The sequence below is a fragment of the Heptranchias perlo genome, chromosome 15, assembly GCF_035084215.1.
Source record: "Heptranchias perlo isolate sHepPer1 chromosome 15, sHepPer1.hap1, whole genome shotgun sequence".
Taxonomy (NCBI): Eukaryota; Metazoa; Chordata; class Chondrichthyes; order Hexanchiformes; family Hexanchidae; genus Heptranchias; species Heptranchias perlo.
Genome location: NC_090339.1, coordinates 58,263,684 through 58,281,551, shown reverse-complemented (window position 1 = coordinate 58,281,551; position 17,868 = coordinate 58,263,684). Strand labels below are relative to the sequence as shown.

Below are 17,868 nucleotides of genomic sequence, written 5' to 3'. Positions count from 1 at the left end.
ATTTCGAAGAAGAGCAGGGGAAGTTTCCCCCCAGTGTCTGGGCCAATATTTATCCCTCAACCAACACCTGAAACAGATTATCTTGTCATTTATCTCATTGCTGTTTTTTGGATTTTGCTGTGTGCAAATTGATTGCCGCGTTTCCTACATTATAACGGTGACTGCACTTCAAAAAGTAATTCATTGGCTGTAAAGCACTTTGGGAGGTCCTGAGGTTGTGAAAGGCGCTATATAAATGTAAGTCTTTCTTTGAGTTCAATTCCCACCGTGGCAAATTGAGAATTTCATTAAATCGGGTAATTCTGTGCTCTCACCAGAAAATGACCATAAAAAACTACCAGGTTGTTGTAAGAACCTAGTTGGTTTACCAATGTCTTGCAGGGAAAGGAACCCTCTCGCCTACATGTATCTCCAGTCCCACATTGCTTGGCTGACTCTCAGTGTTCCTCATATCCCCCCAAAAAAGTCAACAGCCCAGTCGCATCAAAAAAAAGCCTGAAAGATTATGAAGATATAATTACCCTTAAAAGTTCAGGAGAACAACTGGATACAACACCTTGCTCCCAAAAGAAATATATTTTGTGTCCTTTTTTTTTCATTCCTGGTCCTAATTAAAAGAATCTCCACATAGTCAACAGGACAAATGCAGCGACAAGTATAAGTGCTTACCAGAACAAAATATCTTTAAAAGAACATTTGTACAAGTTTTTTTTAAACTTGGATAGAACCAGGAGTGGGTTTTAAATCTAGTGACAGAATCTGCTGTTGACAGTTGGATTGACTTCATACATTTCTCCGAATGTACGCCTGCCAAAAAACACAGAATTTCCTCAGGGCAATTTATACCAATTAGTGACTGAGAGAATTCACTGACCGTGCAGATAAATACAATGTCAAACAACATGTCTGGGCTCTTAGATATCGTAGACATGGGGAGGAGAGTTGGGAGGGGTGGGGGGCAGGGGAGTGGTGTTGCATTTATATGTGTGGAATGAGTGCAGCTCTTTGACACGGTTCAGTACTAGCACTGGGGCCTCTCAGTCATTACCCCGTGTCACTCTTGAAAGCGAATAGTGCCTTGAGCTGGCTAGTAATTACAAACGCATTCTGGAGTCCATGTGTGTGGCCAATTTACTCAACAGAAGGCCACTGACCGGTTCTTTGTGCTTGACACTCATGACTTGGAGAGAATGGAGTTGGGACTGAGCCTTCTGTGACAGAGGATGGCGGGCTTTTATTGCTGTCTTCGAGGCACTTCAGGGTAAGGGAAAGTCTTCTTTTAAATAAAATCTACCTTGGTATCTTCTGCTGGTGCAGAAGACTGCTGTTCTCTTGATGTATATGATGCTCGCTGTGTAAAGACACACTACTCTGTAATAAACTAACAGCAGGAAGTAAGTGGGAGGAAAAGGGCTTTTACTGCGTGAAAGCTTTCTTCGGGCAGTATATCCTTAATAATAAAAAAAAAACTTCCTGTTAAAATGGAAAGACTTCACAAAGAGTTTTGGAGGATATTGTTTACATTGGGGCATGAAAGTGAAGTTTGCGTTGGAGCTGGGGACTGGTTAGTTCCATGGTAAAATTAAAAAAAGAGCCTACACTACTTTAAGCTTGCAGCTGCAAAACATTCAGACTGCAGCATGCTATCTGTCCTGCTCACTCTCTGAATTCTTATTCTTATCAGCAGTCTCCCATGGGTTTCACGCACTGTCTTAAGTCAAAAGTAACTCGTTTTCGACACAGATCTTTCTGTGGAACATTTGTCAGTCATCATGTGTCGGTGAACATTTTTCCTCTGAATGCTGCATTCCATTTAGCTGAATAAAATTATGAAACACCGAGCTGTCTTTAACAAGGACAGTTTGTATAAAATGAGGCTCCCAGCTTTTTGGGGATCCAACTAATTAAGGCAACAAACCAGCAGAGTAATGATAAACTAGATAGTGCTTCTCAGATTCCAAACACATATGTTACCTTGAAGCTGGAAAACATTCTGAAGATTTAGCCTGTTGTATTATTGATTATGAAGATGTTGTAAAAACTGTTTGTCTCCCATCATCGATTCACAGGAGCAATTAAACAAGATCCTGTCTCAGGAAACGGTAATTTTAAAATTGTACAAATGGCTCTGGGTTTCAAGCATTATAGGCTAAAGAACAAATTGTGTTTTAAATTAAACTCTGACTTTGTGTTCAAGTCTACAATTTAGCTGAGAGCTAAACAGATCAAGGTTCAATGGACTGGACACAGAGGAGCACAGAATGGCTGTGGGAGGGGGATTGGGGTTGGAGGGGATGAGTGCCCAGATGGTACCCGACTGACAGTATCAATAGGTCACAGATGAAATTCTATCACCTATCTTTCCTTTTTCAGTTCTCATTGTATCCAGTGATACTGAAAGTCATTTGAAGCCTCGTTTGTCCAAAGCATTGTTAAAGTCTACTAAAGAACAATGAACATTTATAAAGTGCTAATGCAGCTTATTCTTTGTGTGAAGAGAGCACTAGCTGGAGAATCCAGCTATTAATAAAAACAAAAAAAGGGCTCAGGATGTCCATAGATGGGCTGAGTCCATGAGACTGAAGTTAAGCAGCACCTTACTTTCAGTGTACTTGGGAGTCAACATGGGCCCTGACTCCTAAGTTATACCACCATTTTAACATCAATGTGCACCTAAAACACTGTGCACCAATGTGGAATTGACAGTATAACTGCGCCCTAAGTGATGATGAGGTAGATCTTGACTTTGCGCGATAGTATAAAACGGGCGATAGTGAGTCGGCAGCCTGTTTTACATCTCTCCCCATTTATATTTCTGTTGACTTCGATGGGGAGAGATGTAATACGGGGTGTCAATTCATTATCACCCGTTTTACACTATCGCGCAAAGTCACGGTCTAACTCGTAACTGCTCTAAGTTAATAAAAAAGACCCTTTTTGCAATGTGAAAGACGTGGTTCTGCACATGGGGCTATTGGATCATCAGCGAATACAGGAAAATCAGGCGGGCTTGTGTAGCGGGCGGCGCTCCTCCCACCTGATTTTCCTGTATTCACTACAGGCGATCCAATACCCCCAGGTGCAGGACCAGGAAAATCTGCCCCGTGCAGTGTGTTAGTTACTGCTTCATTATTTGGTTTGCATGTTTTAGGGATTATGCAGTTTGCAATCTTGGACCCGATGTGCATTTTCAATCAGTTGTTGGAGTCTCCAGTTTTACAGCCTGACCTTAGCACAATCCGACTTTACTCGCACCCTAGGTGATGCTAAGGGTGCAGTTACACCGCAGCTGCTGGTCGGAGACTGGTCGCTATAGTTTGCGTTGCAGTCATGCAGAATCGTGCCTTTATGGCCTGTCTCCTGCCAGGCAGGAACCTTATCTGTACCACCTGAGATGCAGCTCTCTGGACGCACTGAATTCTCTCAACAGTGGTGTAAGACTACGCCTTCGAGGAGTCTCACTCCACTTTGCTCCAAAGTCAGGTTGGGCCCTGACTTCAGAATTATGCTACCAGTTTAGGGCCAGTAGAGAGCAGAAATTGCTTCACACCAGCGCTAATGCACCGTAATGCAGAAATACCTGATGACAGTGCCTCTTTAGTAAAGATATATCTCCCTATTGCACTCCCTATTGCACTCATTGGGTCAAGCTTTAATCTCAATACATTGGCCCAGAATTTGCTGTAGCAGGGCTACGAGCAGTGCCTGCCGTTAGTTAGACTTGCCTGTGCCCGTTTAATCTCGATGGTTTTTTGCGCCATAAATTGCTGAAAGTGCAAGGTGATAATGTCGCAGCGAGGGAAACAGGGCGAGCATCTCCTTAACCGAACAGGTTGAAGGATTGTGAAATTAACAGCACCATCACGGAGAAGGAAGTGTAAATTAGAGTGGATGAATTCAATGTCAAATCAGGTACAGAAAGAGAGAGAAAGAAAGATTGGATTGAGAGAAAAAAGAGAAACAGAAAGGAAAAGTTTTTAAAAAAATTTAATTAATTTTTTTTCAAAACCTTAAGGATTGAGACTCCACACTTGTAATAGTTAATTTTCAGTGCCAGAGAGGTTGATTGGTAGTAATTAACACTTATCACGTTGTTAAAAGGGTACTTAGACTTGAAATGACTTGACTTTAACTTTCTCGGCAAGTTTAGTTCGTATCCACCGCGCAAATACAGGAACTTCATGCAGTTCAATACATTTCAAGGGTGAGGCAGACAGCAAGATGCCGCTTTCACGAAGCTAATAATGGAGCGGTGCATCGCGGATAGCAACTTTTGGATTTCTGCGTTTAACCGCACACTTGCCCTTGCCTGAAGTTGCTGTCACATTTGCGCATAAATAACGGTGAGCGACATTTGCCTCAGTGTTATTTTGACAGCAAATTCTGGGCCATTATGTGCAGTTTAGATGGATTACACTTAATTATCATACTATGTGACTCAACAGATGACATAATTTCTATGTGAGCTACTATGTTGCAGGTTCCCACGTTGCACTAAAGTGGTTTGTTACTGTATCAGTGTTGTGGGATATGTTCAGGCATGTTATACTTGAAACATTGGTTTAAGAAAGAGATGCAGTAAATAGCTTTGGGTTTATGCCGTCTCCTGTAGGGGCACTGATAGCTTCCAAACCCCTTCCCAGAGAAAATGGCCTAAGCTGTAGTCTTTCCTGAGGCCACTATCAATCCTGTTCAGAATTTCAGTTTGATCCTGTTTAAACTAGTTGCTCTACTGATGAGATGTGCTTCACGTAAAGTGTGTTAGGCACCGTCTTGTTTTCCGTTTTGCCTTGAGACAGAACATCTCACAACCAAGAGCTGCCCAAAATCAGCCAGAGAACACAAAGTACCTCCAGCTGACAGCAGGCTGCCCGAGGACCATGACTCGTGACCTTCTTGTTGAGAGTCACGCACTTAACTGATTGAGTTACCAGGCTACTGCTAATTAGGTTTCAATGAACAAACTTTTCTTACCACCAGCACTGAACAACTAGCATACTGACCATGAAAAAACCTCTCTGTTGATTTGGCATGAGCAGAATTCAAAAATGAAGAAGTTACATGTTTTTTTTTTAAGTTTCTCGTTTATATGCAGTTCGTTCAGTGGTGATTCAGGAGAGGTTAAACGTCAAAACGCATTAATAAATGAGGTACAAACATTCGTGACAATATTCCCGTACTCCCCTCATAAGGAGATTGCACAAAAGACAATCTGAAGCTTATTACCTTTTAATAAAGTGCTGAACTCGGGCCTCTTGCGTATCTCCCACTCCCTTCGCCCCACCATCGGCGGCCGTGCCTTCAGCTGACCGAGCCCTAAGCTCTGGAATTGCCTCCCTAAACCTCTCCGCCTCTCTCATCCTTTAAGACCATCCTCAAAACCTACCTCTTTGACCAAGCTTTTAGTCACTTGACCTAATATCTCCTTCAGTGGGTCGGTGTCAATTTTTTGTCTGATTACGCACCTGTGAAGCAACTTGGGATTTTTTTTGACATTAAAGAAGCTATAAAATGGAAGTTATTGTTGATTTCTATTAATTATAAAACATTTGACTTGGAAACGTATATTTGTTGTATCTTCTACCTTTTTGACCGGGTTCTGTTTAAGGCTGATCTGAATTAAACTTTTTTATGAAAGTAGCCTGGAGTTTCTTGAAGTAAATTTTCTGACATTCTAAATGGCTAGAAGTTCTGATAAAGCAGCTGAGTGGCCGCTGCTCCACAAGTACTTGGAGCTATTTCCCCACCCAAAACCTGAATAGTCGTCAAAAGTGAGACTTTAGTGAACCAGTTGGATTTATATGACCATCTAGCAGCTTTCATGGTTGTAGTTCTGGTGCTATCCCAGAAATCGTTAGATTTGATCTCGTGACCTGAGCCTAAGCCTGCCGCACCCTGTGGATGGACATCAACCACTGAGAAAAGGAGGCATTTGAGTTTTAATCTGACTTTTCCCCTTGCAAATCTGAGCGCAAATATCTTCAATTGGACCAAGCACTTCAGTTGAATTGAATTTAAGGAATATTGTGTTAACAAAAATGTTTGCCAATGGACTAGGGATTTGTGGAGCCAAAACAGAAATCAGAATAAAACAATCCTACATCACAAAAAAATCTCCAAGTCGTTTATATTTCTCCCTCACCAGCAACTAAGACAATGCCTCTTTAACCTGTACCAAATATATAGAAAGTGACAAGGGGCTGGTGCTTCAGTTTTGCAATGTAATTTTCCACTGATGTGACAAAAAAGTACTTCAATAGTCATCTGAGACTGGGCTTAATCGTGAAGAGCTGTAGGGTTCAATAGCGAAGGGCAGTAGGGTTAAGAACATAAGAAATAGGAGCAGGAGTAGGCCATACGGCCCCTCAAGCCTGCTCCGCAATTCAATCAGATCATGGCTGATCTTTAATCTCAACTCTACTTTCCTGCCCGATCCACATATCCTTTGATTCCCCTAGAGTCCAAAAATTTATCTATCTCAGCCTTGAGTATACTCAATGTCTGAGCATCCACAGCCCTATGGGGTTGAGAATTTCAAAGATTCACAACCCTCTGAGTGAAGAAATGCATCTTCGTCTCAGTCTTAAATGGCCGACCCCTTATCCTGCGACTATGCCTCCTAGTTCTAGTCTCTCCAGCCAGGGGAAACAACCTTTCAGCCTCTACCCTGTCAAGCCCCCTCAGAATCTTGTATGTTTCAATGAGATCCCCTTTCATTCTTCTAAACTCTAGAGAATATAGGCCCATTCCACATAACTTCTCCTCATAGGACAATCCTCTCATCCCAAGAAGTAATCTAGTGAACCTTTGTTGTACCGCCTCTAAGGCAAATATATCCTTCCTTAGATAAGGAGACCAAAACTGTACGCATTACTCCAGGTGAGGTCTCACCAAAGCCCTGTACAATTGTAGTAAGACTTCCTTACTCTTGTACTCCAACCACCTTGCAATAAAGGCCAACATGCCATTTGCCTTCCTAATTACTTGCTGTACCTGCATGCTAACTTCTTGTGTTTCTTGTACGAATACACCCAAGTCTCTCCGGACACCAACACTTAATAGTTTTTTAACATTTAAAAAAAATTCTGTTTTTCTATTCTTCCTACCAAATTGAATAACCTCACATTTCCCAACATTTCCTCCATCTGCCACCTTCTTGCCCACACACTTAGTCTTATCCTCACTTATCCCTTTGCAGACTCTTGGTGTCCTCCTCACAACTTACTTTCCCACCTAGCTTTGTATTGTCAGCAAACTTAGACACACTGTATTCGGTCCCTTCATCCAAGTCATTAATATAGATTGTAAATAGCTGAGGCCCAAGCACCGATCCTTGCGGTAACCCACTAGTTAAAGCCTGCCAACCTGAAAATGACTCATTTATCCCTACTCACTGTTTTCTGTCCGTTAACCAATTCTCTATCCATGCCAATGTTATCCCCAACCCCATGAGCCCTTATCTTGCGTAACAGCTTTTTATGAGGCACTTTATCGAATGCCTTTTGAAAATCCAAATATGCAACATCCACTGGTTCCCCTTTATCTACCTGCTAGTTACGTCCTCAAAAAACTCTAATAAATTTGTCAAACACGATTTCCCTTTCATAAAACCGTGTTGTCTCTGCCTAATCATATTATGATGTTCTAAGTTCCGTGTTACCACTTCCTTAATAATGGATTCCAGCATTTTCCCGACGACTGATGTCAGGCTAACTGGCCTGTAGTTCCCTGTTTTCTCTCTCCCTCCTTTCTTGAATAGTGTGGTTACATTTGCCACCTTCCAATCTGCTGGGACCGTTCTAGAATCTAGGGAATTTTGGAACATCGTAACCAATGCGTCCACTATCTCTGTAGCCATCTCTTTCAGCACCCTTGGATGTAGGCCATCAGGTCCAGGGGATTTAGCAGCTTTTAGTCTCATTAGTTTCTCAAGTACTTTTTCTCTACTAATAATGATTACTTTAAGTTCCCCACTCTTATTAGCCCCTTGGTTCCCCACTATTTCTGATATGCTTTTTGTGTCTTCTACTATGAAGACAGATACAAAATATTTGCTTAACGCATCTGCCATTTCCTGATTCCCCATTATAATTTCTCCTGTCCCAGCCTCTATGGAACCCATGTTTACTTTTGCTACTCTCTTCCTTTTTACATACTTGTAGAAGCTCTTACAGTCCATTTTTATATTTCTTGCTAGTTTACTTTCATATTCTATTTTCTCTCTCTTTTTATCAATTTTTTGGTTGTCCTTTGCTGGTTTCTAAAACTCTCCCAATCCTGAGGCTTACTACTCTTCTTGGCAACATTATAGGCCTCTTCTTTTAATCTAATACTATCCTTAACTTCTTTAGTTTGCCATGGGTGGATCACTTTCTCCGTGGAGTTTATATATCTCAATGGAATGTATATTTGTTGAGAATATTGAAATATATCTTTAAATGTTTGCCATTGCTTTTCAACCATCATACCCTTTAATTTAATTTCCCAATCTATCTTAGGTTTACCGGTGAAGAGCAGTGGGGTTTACCGGTGAAGAGCAGTGGGGTTTACCGGTGAAGAGCAGTGGGGTTTACCGGTGAAGAGCAGTGGGGTTTCTACAAAAACAGAGTTTAGTTTGGGGGAAAAAAAGGCTAAAACAACCCTTCTCTAAAAATTCAGGGATGAACAAAAAGAATTTGATGTGTAAACTTCCGTGTATCAACTATCAATGGGTTTGATTTATAAAAACTCTGATTAGTGCTGAATTCATTCTTTTTGCTTTAATGTGCTGTAAATCATTAACAGGTAGTTTATCTGTGGGTATAGGCATTTCAGTTTATGCAGAAGTAAAAGGGCTTGATTTGAAGTTAGAAACTGTGTGGTATTTATCTGAACGATTTTGGAAAATGAAGGCTACAGATTTCAATGTTAAACCTTTTGCTTTCACAGCTCTTTTTAATGTTATACCTTAATCCTGTTCTACTGAGTACTGATAGTACTTTTCATTGTACTTCAATGCAGCACTATGTATATTAATTAAACATTTTCTATCTCATTATATAGAAATGGCACGTTAACATCTTACCAGTCATTAAAGATAGGCTTTTGAGTAGCTTTTTACCTAATGTTCTTGGAGTTGTACTCAGCTCTATGCACATTATGGGAGCTTTCAAACCCATATGGGCAAATTACTTGGTGGCACAGTTTGAATAATAAACATCAGTGAAAAAATATCTTAATTGTTACTCAACCGCTTAGCGAACAGATTTCTTTTTTGAACTCATCCATATAAACTGTTCCCTCTTACAAAAACTGTTATTTGGAGTTTAACCAGAGAAAAGAAGCCTTCAAAAAGATTTTTTTTTAAATGTGCCTTTGGTTCTCAATGAGGAGCTAGTTAGTGGAGAAGGGAAGAATTTCAAAGGGTAACATATGATTGAGTAGGTACAGTAAGAAAGCAGGGGGAAAAGGTGATGAAGGGTTGACGCTGGAGATATAAGCACTGGTGTCACCAGCAAGCTGGTCAGTTGCTTTGATTTTAAGGTCACCAGTCCCCCCTCAGCCTGTTAATGATTGGAATTTTACAGACCTACAACATACACAGTATAATGCAGCTTTGTGCACTGGTCCAATAGTCTAGGAACAGGGGTAGGCCATTCAGTCCCTCAAGCCTGTTCCACCACTCAATTAGATCATGGCTGACCTGTATCTTAACTCCATCTACCCACCTTGGTTCCATAACCCTTAATACCATGCCTAACAAAAATCTATCAATCTCAGTTTCGAAATTTTAAATTGACCCCCAGCCTCAATAGCTTTTTGGGCGCGAGAGTTCCAGATTTCCACTACCCTTTGTGTGAAGAAGTGCTTCCTGACATCACTCCTGAATGGCCTAACTCTAATTTTAAGGTTATGCCCCCTTGTTCTGGACTCCCAGACACCGGAGGATATTGTTTCTCTCTATCTACCCTCTCAAATCATCCAATTGTTTTAAACACCTCAATTAGATCGCCCATTAATCTTCTATACTGAAGGCAATCCAAGCCGAGTCTATGCAGCCTGACCTCATAAGAAGGCCAACGGAATGTTGGCTTTTATTGCTCGGGGGATAGAATATAAAAACAGGGAGGTATTGCTGCAGTCATATAAAGGTATTGGTGAGACCGCACCTGGAATACTGCATACAGTTTTGGTGTCCATACTTAAGAAAAGACATACTTGCTCTCGAGGCAGTACAAAGAAGGTTCACTCGGTTAATCCCGGGGATGAGGGGGTGGACATATGAGGAGAGGTTGAGTAGATTGGGACTCTACTCATTGGAGTTCAGAAGAATGAGAGGCGATCTTATTGAAACATATAAGATTGTGAAGGGGCTTGATCGGGTGGATGCGGTAAGGATGTTCCCAAGGATGGGTGAAACTAGAACGAGGGGGCATAATCTTAGAATAAGGGGCTGCTCTTTCAAAACTGAAATGAGGAGAAACTTCTTCACTCAGTGGGTAGTAGGTCTGTGGAATTTGCTGCCCCAGGAAGCTGTGGAAGCTACATCATTAAATAAATTTAAAACAGAAATCGACAGTTTCCTAGAAGTAAAGGGAATTAGGGGTTACGGGGAGCGGGCAGGAAATTGGACATGAATTTAGATTTGAGGTTAGGATCAGATCAGCCATGATCTTATTGAATGGCGGAACAGGCTCGAGGGGCCGATTGGCCTACTCCTGCTCCTATTTCTTATGTTATAATTTAACCGTTTTAGCCCTGGTATCATTCTGGTGAATCTGTGCTGTACCCCCTCCCAGGCCAATATATCCTTCCTGAGGTGCAGTACCCAGTCTCGTCATTTTGAATTCATACAAGCAAAATATTTGTATACAGTGACCAGCTGCAGCACAAACTGAAAAGAATGAAGACAAATGGATTGAGGTCTTCAACGTTAGGAAGGATTATGATAAGGCAAAATAGTAATATATTGTGTGTGCTGGTCACTGAGCTAGCAACAAGAAAGAACGTGCATTTATATAGCACCTTTCACAACCTCAGGATGTCCCAAAGCGCTTTACACCCAATGAAGTACTTTTGAAGTGTTGGAATGGTAACCAATTTGCTCACATAAATTTAAGATCATCTCAAAAGGAATTAGAGTGGTGACAGAAGATTTCTTTGCACAGCGACTGTGGCGTTCTATCACAAACCATTGTTGAATCAGCGTCTAAAGATCCATTCAAAAGGGAATTAGTTGCTTGAAAGAGAGGATTTTTAAGTGGGAGCAAGCAAGAGAGTTGGACTAGGCTGGATGAAGAAAAGCACGATGGGCTGAATGGAATGTTTCTGTGTGCTGTGACATCCTGTGATTCTATGAAAGCTTTTGTTTATTGTTAATGCTGCGAAAGGACTCCATGCTTAACACTTGGGGGAAGAGAAGGAAATTAGTCGAAAAAGGGAAGCACATGAATTGAAAAGTCATTGTTGACTAAAGTAGCCAATGAAGTACATTTGAAGAGTAGTCACTGTTGTAATGTAGGACCAAGTCTATATGTGTGCGTGTGTATAATGTGTATATATATATATAGTGTCGTCACTGTTGTAATTTAGGATAGATATGTGAACACCCAATAATTTGGCAGCACAGTGATCAAAGTACTTGCTCAATCTCTCTACAGTTTGGTGTTCTTCTGGCCAACATCCCAGCCCATCAACTAGATGTAGAAGGAATGCTGTCAATTTTTATCCATGCTGTGCACCACCTTGGGGGTGACCCACTCTCCATCTTTCCTCATAGAACTGTGCCTCCTGGTTAGACAATCCACAGCACACCATGGGCTGCTGAAGAGTCTACTCAGTCTGTCTGCTTTTCCTGTTGCCCCAAGATAAATTTTATCAAAAATGGTCATAAAGAGGAGCTGAAGCAGTAACAAAATAACAATATCGCCGAGTGTTTACACTCGTGGGCCCTTGAACCACAAATTTATATATGGGGCCAGAGTTGCATCACAGGCATTCTTAACTGCAATTAAATAGACTATTTTATCCACATTGTTTAGCATTCAAAACAGGATATGCATTTGAGATATCGATTTAACACTTCCTTTTTCCAAACTCGGAGAGAGCGTGCCCAGACAGACGCATGGATTGTCGGCCGGGACTAAGGGTCAATTATTGAATTTCATGGGATCACCTTCTATGTCGTTCTTTCAGTTGGTTTCTTTTGCTTTACTTGCTCTCGAGGCAGAGGCCAGTGTAATTCATCTTGTTTTCACACATTTATCATTAGTGAAAGGTCCTTTTCCTGGCCCCCGTGTGTGGCACTGTAATTGTTTCCATTACTTTACATGTTTGTGTAGGTAATAAACCGTTGGAACATTTTAAATATGTACGTTAAGAACACCATGTTAGTGCTTCATACTGGATTGTGATGCTTTTAAAGTGCTTTTGGTTATTTGCTACAAACCTGTTATATTTGGAAAAAAAAAGAACATGAATTTATATAGCACCTTATCACGCTCTCAAGATAGGATCATACAGCACAGTAGAAGGCCATTTGGCCCATCGTGCCTGTACCAGCTCTTGAAAGAGCTATCCAATTAGTCCCACTCCCCTGCTCTTTCCCCATAGCCCTGCAAATTTCTCCTTTTCAAGTATTTATCCAATTCCCTTTAGAAAGTTACTATTGAATCTGCTTCCACCACCCTTTCGGGCAGTGCATTTCCAGATCGTAACAACTTTCCGCATTAAAAAATTCTCACCTCCCCTCTGGTTCTTTTGCTAATTATCTTAAATCTGTGTCCTCTGGTTACTGACCCTCTCAGCAATTGAATTAGTTTCTTCTTATTTGATCTATCAAAACCCCTCATGATTTTGAACACCTCTATTAAATCTCCCCTTAATCTTCCCTGCTCTAAGGGGAACAACCCCAGCTTCTCTAGGCTCTCCAAATAACTGAAGTCCCTCATCCCAATCCCAAGCAAATATGACAGCTAATTAGTGCACAGCAATGTCTTACAAACAGCAAATGAATGACCAGATGATAGGTATTTTTTGGTGTTGTATGAGGGAGGAGTGTTGGGCAGGTCACTGTTGTGAGTCAAATGGGATCTTCCACATCCATAAAGGTGAAAAGCATTGATCAGCGACGGCAAGTGGTAATCCACAATTGACTTAAAGACTTGGTTAGTGCTCGACTCAGCCACCTGCCTGTTGAATAAACAGGAATGCCACACTATTACCATTTTAGCAAAAGGCTATCCTAATTCATTTGTGCACAAAATGCTGATGTGAACGAATTGCAGTAACTCAGCATCGCTAGTGAGCTGCTCTTTATTAGCTGCATTGAGGGAGGTTTCCTCTGTGTGCAGTAGATAACCAAGTCACAAGCCCCACAAATAGGAGGACTTCACAGGAAAAGAAGATCGGGAGAGGTGTATAATGGGCGGCTGATCCAATATCACCGGTTTTACACTGTTGCCCAAAGTTAAAATTACCCCCAATGAGTTACATGTTGTATAGCACAGAGGAAATTTTCTCAGATTGCCTGCGGCGTACTTTGCTCAATATGAAATTTCATTATTTGCTCTTTTTTCTACTTCCTTTGTGTAACCACTCCCGAGTGGCCTTGGGAATTCCTTCTTCCCAAGGTCAGCCTCTCACGTCCACCGTATTCTCCTTGAGAGGCAGAATTCAAATGATGCTGTTCCCAGAGACCTCCATAGATGCTTTGAATATTATAACTACCCTCCTTGAGACACACTTGAAAAACACAAAAAGGGTTCCACATGCCAATTTTTCCTTCACTCCCAGATAGCCCAATCTCAGCCAAATTCCTTTTGACAGCAACTAACTAGCTGCAATGTTTTAGCACTGGACTCTCAACCAAGGGACCTTCTTAGTTTTGACCCCGAAGGGTAATAATAATGGTCAAGGCAGACACAAGTCCCTCGGTCGATATCCAGTGCTGTACCTTTACAGAAAGTCCATCACCATCCCCTTCAGATTAAATAACCACAGACTAGCATGCAAGTACAGTACTTAGACTGTGTTGCAATGTTACCAATGGAACTTCAATTAATTACTTCAGCATGCAACCTCAGAGTGGAGGTTACAAGAACTTGCTTTTTCTATTTGTGCCGGAGCTTACTGAGGTTGCTTCTCTTAAGGAAATTCCTTTTTCCTTGTACAGCATTTCTGAATTCAGCCAAGGGCAGAGCAGCTGTAGTCTATTAGTGCTTCATAAACAAAGAATGTTATTCGATTCACACGACGACTCCATAAAAGAAAGTAAATCTGTCTATATATCTATATATACAATTCACATATAACTTTTTATCTACACACAGATATATATATACACACACATATATATATATATATATATATATATATATATTAGGTTTCTATAGAAGCATGACCTAGAAGGGCTAAATGGTCTCCCTCAGCTGTCCTTTGTGATAAAACCTCCTTCAGATAATCCTTATCTTCTCACACATCCAGAGGTCATTTAAGAGCTGGGTGAATTGAGAAGGGTCCTTTTCCTGGCCTCCTTGTGGGGCACAGTAATTGTTTCCATTACTTTACCAGTTTATGTAGGTAATAATCTTTTGGAATGTGAAAGGTGCACATTTTAAATATGTTTGTTAAGAGCATCATGTTAATGCTTCATTCTGGACTGTGATGCTTTTAAGGTGCTTCTGGTAATTTGCTATGGACCTGTTATATAAATTTTTTTTAAAAAAGAACTTAGATTTATATAGCACGTTATCATGCCCTCGAGATGTCCCATGATGTTTTACAACCAATGGACTACGCCTGAAGTGCAGTCATAGAATCATGCAGCACAGAAGGAGGCCATTTGGCCCATTGTGCCTGTGCCGGCTCCTTAGTAGTAGAATAAATTTTGCAAGGATCCATTCACAGTGTAGAGCCTCACTTGTTGGATTAATAAATGGGGAACACCATGCGTCAGACACACTGACCTCTGTACCCAATTCTCCAATCTACGCTCCTGTCTAGTAAGGCTCCGTGCTGGGAGTGGAGCCTCATAATGGTTACCACACTGATGTGAATTTTTTTAAAAATTCATTTTCAGGATGTGAGCAACGCTGGTAAGGCTGGCATTTATTGCCCATCCCTAGTTGCCCAGGTTTCATATGACTGAGTGGATTGCTAGGCCACTTCAGAGGGCAGTTAAGAGCCAACCACATTGGTGTGGGACTGGAGTCACATATAGGCCCAGATCGGGTAAGGACGGCAGGTTTCCTTCCCTAAAGGACATTAGTGAACAAGTTGGGTTTTTATGACAATCCGACAGTTTCATGGTCACTTTTACTGATACTAACAACAACTTGCATGTATATAGTGCCTTTAATGTAGGAAAACATCCCAAGGCGCTTTCCAGGAATGTAATCAGACAAAAATTGACATTGATCCAAAGAATGAGATATTTAGATGGATGACTAAAAGCTTAGTTAAAGAGGTAGGTTTTAAGGAGGGTCTTAAAGTAAGAAAGTCGGAGAAATAAGATACCAGCATTTTTGGTGTCCATACTTAAGAAAAGACATACTTGCTCTCGAGGCAGTACAAAGAAGGTTCACTCGGTTAATCCCGGGGATGAGGGGGTGGACATATGAAGAGAGGTTGAGTAGATTGGGACTCTACTCATTGGAGTTCAGAAGAATGAGAGGCGATCATATTGAAACATATAAGATTGTGAAGGGGCTTGATCGGGTGGATGCGGTAAGGATGTTCCCAAGGATGGGTGAAACTAGAACTAGGGGGCATAATCTTAGAATAAGGGGCTGCTCTTTCAAAACTGAGATGAGGAGAAACTTCTTCACTCAGAGGGTAGTAGGTCTGTGGAACTTGCTGCCCCAGGAAGCTGTGGAAGCTACATCATTAAATAAATTTAAAACAGAAATCGACAGTTTCCTAGAAGTAAAGGGAATTAGGGGTTACGGGGAGCGGGCAGGAAATTGGACATGAATTTAAATTTGAGGTTAGGATCAGATCAGCCATGATCTTATTGAATGGCAGAGCAGGCTCGAGGGGCCGATTGGCCTACTCCTGCTCCTATTTCTTATGTTCTGATGTTATTTCCAGATTTTTTAGGAACTGAATTCAAATTCTAAAACTACCATGGTGGGATTTGAACTCATGTTCTCAGGATTATTTGTCCAGGGCTCCGGATTAACACAACCAGTACACTATCGTACCCAGCAGGAGACATGATTCACACAGTTAGACAATAGATATAGATATTTAAACAACAATGTGCAGACACACTTATATGGAATAACGCTGATCCTCAGCTTTTTCATGTTGAGTCTTTATTAGGACTTTATCATAAACAGAAGTAATAAGTATACAAGCTTAATTGTTTGGGTTTAATTTGTATGGTCCATTATTGCCATACAATGGGTCTGTTTTACACCTTCTTATCACTCAGTGCAGAGCTGCTGTTATTGATGGTTTAATGATTCTAATTCTTGACCATTTCCAGGATATACTCCTGCCAAATGGACCTGTACTCATTGTTACGGCAATGTTTTCTTAATAAAAATTATTGGCTAAAGGAAACAGTTTTCTCCCTAAGGGAGAGTTCCCAATATGCTGAAGCCTTGTTTATATTAGTACTGTGTTGTTCCTCCGTTATATTGTTGCTAAACTTCTGACAATTCAACAGTGAACATTGAAGGAATAATAACTAGATTTATCCTGGTTGAAAACAATGTTACCTTCAGCAGCTCAAACTCTGCTTCCAACCAGCAGACTGGCTTAAATCTCCAATCCAGTTCTAACTGGTTGCTCTTTAATTGAAATATTAACATTACTTATTGATGTTAACGGAATGCCTATAAAGCCTTGCACTCAAACTAATAAAATACAGGTATGTTCCAATATACTTTGATCCAGGGTTCAACGGCTTCACTTAAACTGCAGCACACAAAAAGAAAGAAAGACATGCATTTATATAGCGCCTTTCAAGACCTCAGGACGTCCCAAAGCACTTTAGAGCCAATGACTTACTTTTGAAGTGTAGTCACTGTTGTAATGTAATCAACACAATGGTATGCAGAATGAACGGTGCACATACACAAATATCTGATAACAATTTGGTACTTACTCTTAGGAACACGAGTAGGTCATTCAGCCCCTTGAACCTGATTTGTTAGATCATGGCTGATCTGTACCTCAACTCCATTTACCCACCTCTGCTCCATATGCCTTGATACCCTTACCTAATGAAAATCTACCTATCTTAGTCTTGAAATTTCCAATTGTCTCCCAGCATCCACAGCCTTTTGAGGGAGGAAGATCCAAATTTCTACCACCCTTTGTGTGAAAAACTTATCCCTGATTTCGCTCCCGAATGGCCTAGCTCTGATTTTAAGATTATCTTAATCCAATGAGTCACACAATACAGGAAAATTCTAGCTTCAAAAGCAGTCTTTGCTGAGTGAACTGATCTCAACTAGACCCAATAGAGGTACTGAAATTTGGCCTCAGCACCCCTAAGCTATGGAGGAAAATAATCTGCCAGGGTCCCAACTTCTGGTCAACCAGTGTCTTCGACTTTGTGAGCATTGGATGCGGACAGGATTAGGCTCAACTGTGATGTGCCCTGTGGTCAAATAGCTACTAAAGCCGCCACACAAATCATTGCATTGATTTGCTTGCCACTTTACATAATATGAAGCTGATTCAGACAACATCATTTTAATGATTGTGGTCCTCAGACTGACACTCTCGGCATTTCTTGTACATGTCGCATCTCAGTAATGTTTAATTGTACACTGAAGAGGGTATGTTTTCTGGTCTCGACTGGGTCACCTGAAGGGTGAGAGATAACTATCTTGGAGGGGGGGTGGGGGAAGTAGAGACCATGTTCTGCATCACTCA

General features: G+C 41.1%; 1 protein-coding gene across 3 annotated transcripts in view; it reads left to right on the top strand.

The window, feature by feature from the left end:
- The window catches only part of zgc:66433 (uncharacterized protein LOC321250 homolog), a 125,542-nt gene that overhangs the window by 25,340 nt on the left and 82,334 nt on the right, over nucleotides 1-17,868 (top strand). The window contains exon 1 of one of the 3 annotated variants that reach the window (XM_067997304.1): nucleotides 996-1,261. The exons of 1 other annotated variant lie outside the window; for it this stretch is intronic. In XM_067997304.1, the coding sequence (XP_067853405.1) occupies nucleotides 1,224-1,261 (38 nt within the window). In that variant the 5' untranslated portion in view covers nucleotides 996-1,223. Of the gene's footprint in view, nucleotides 1-995; nucleotides 1,262-17,868 lie in introns of those variants that run through there. One more of the 3 variants, XM_067997302.1, reaches the window with a different exon arrangement.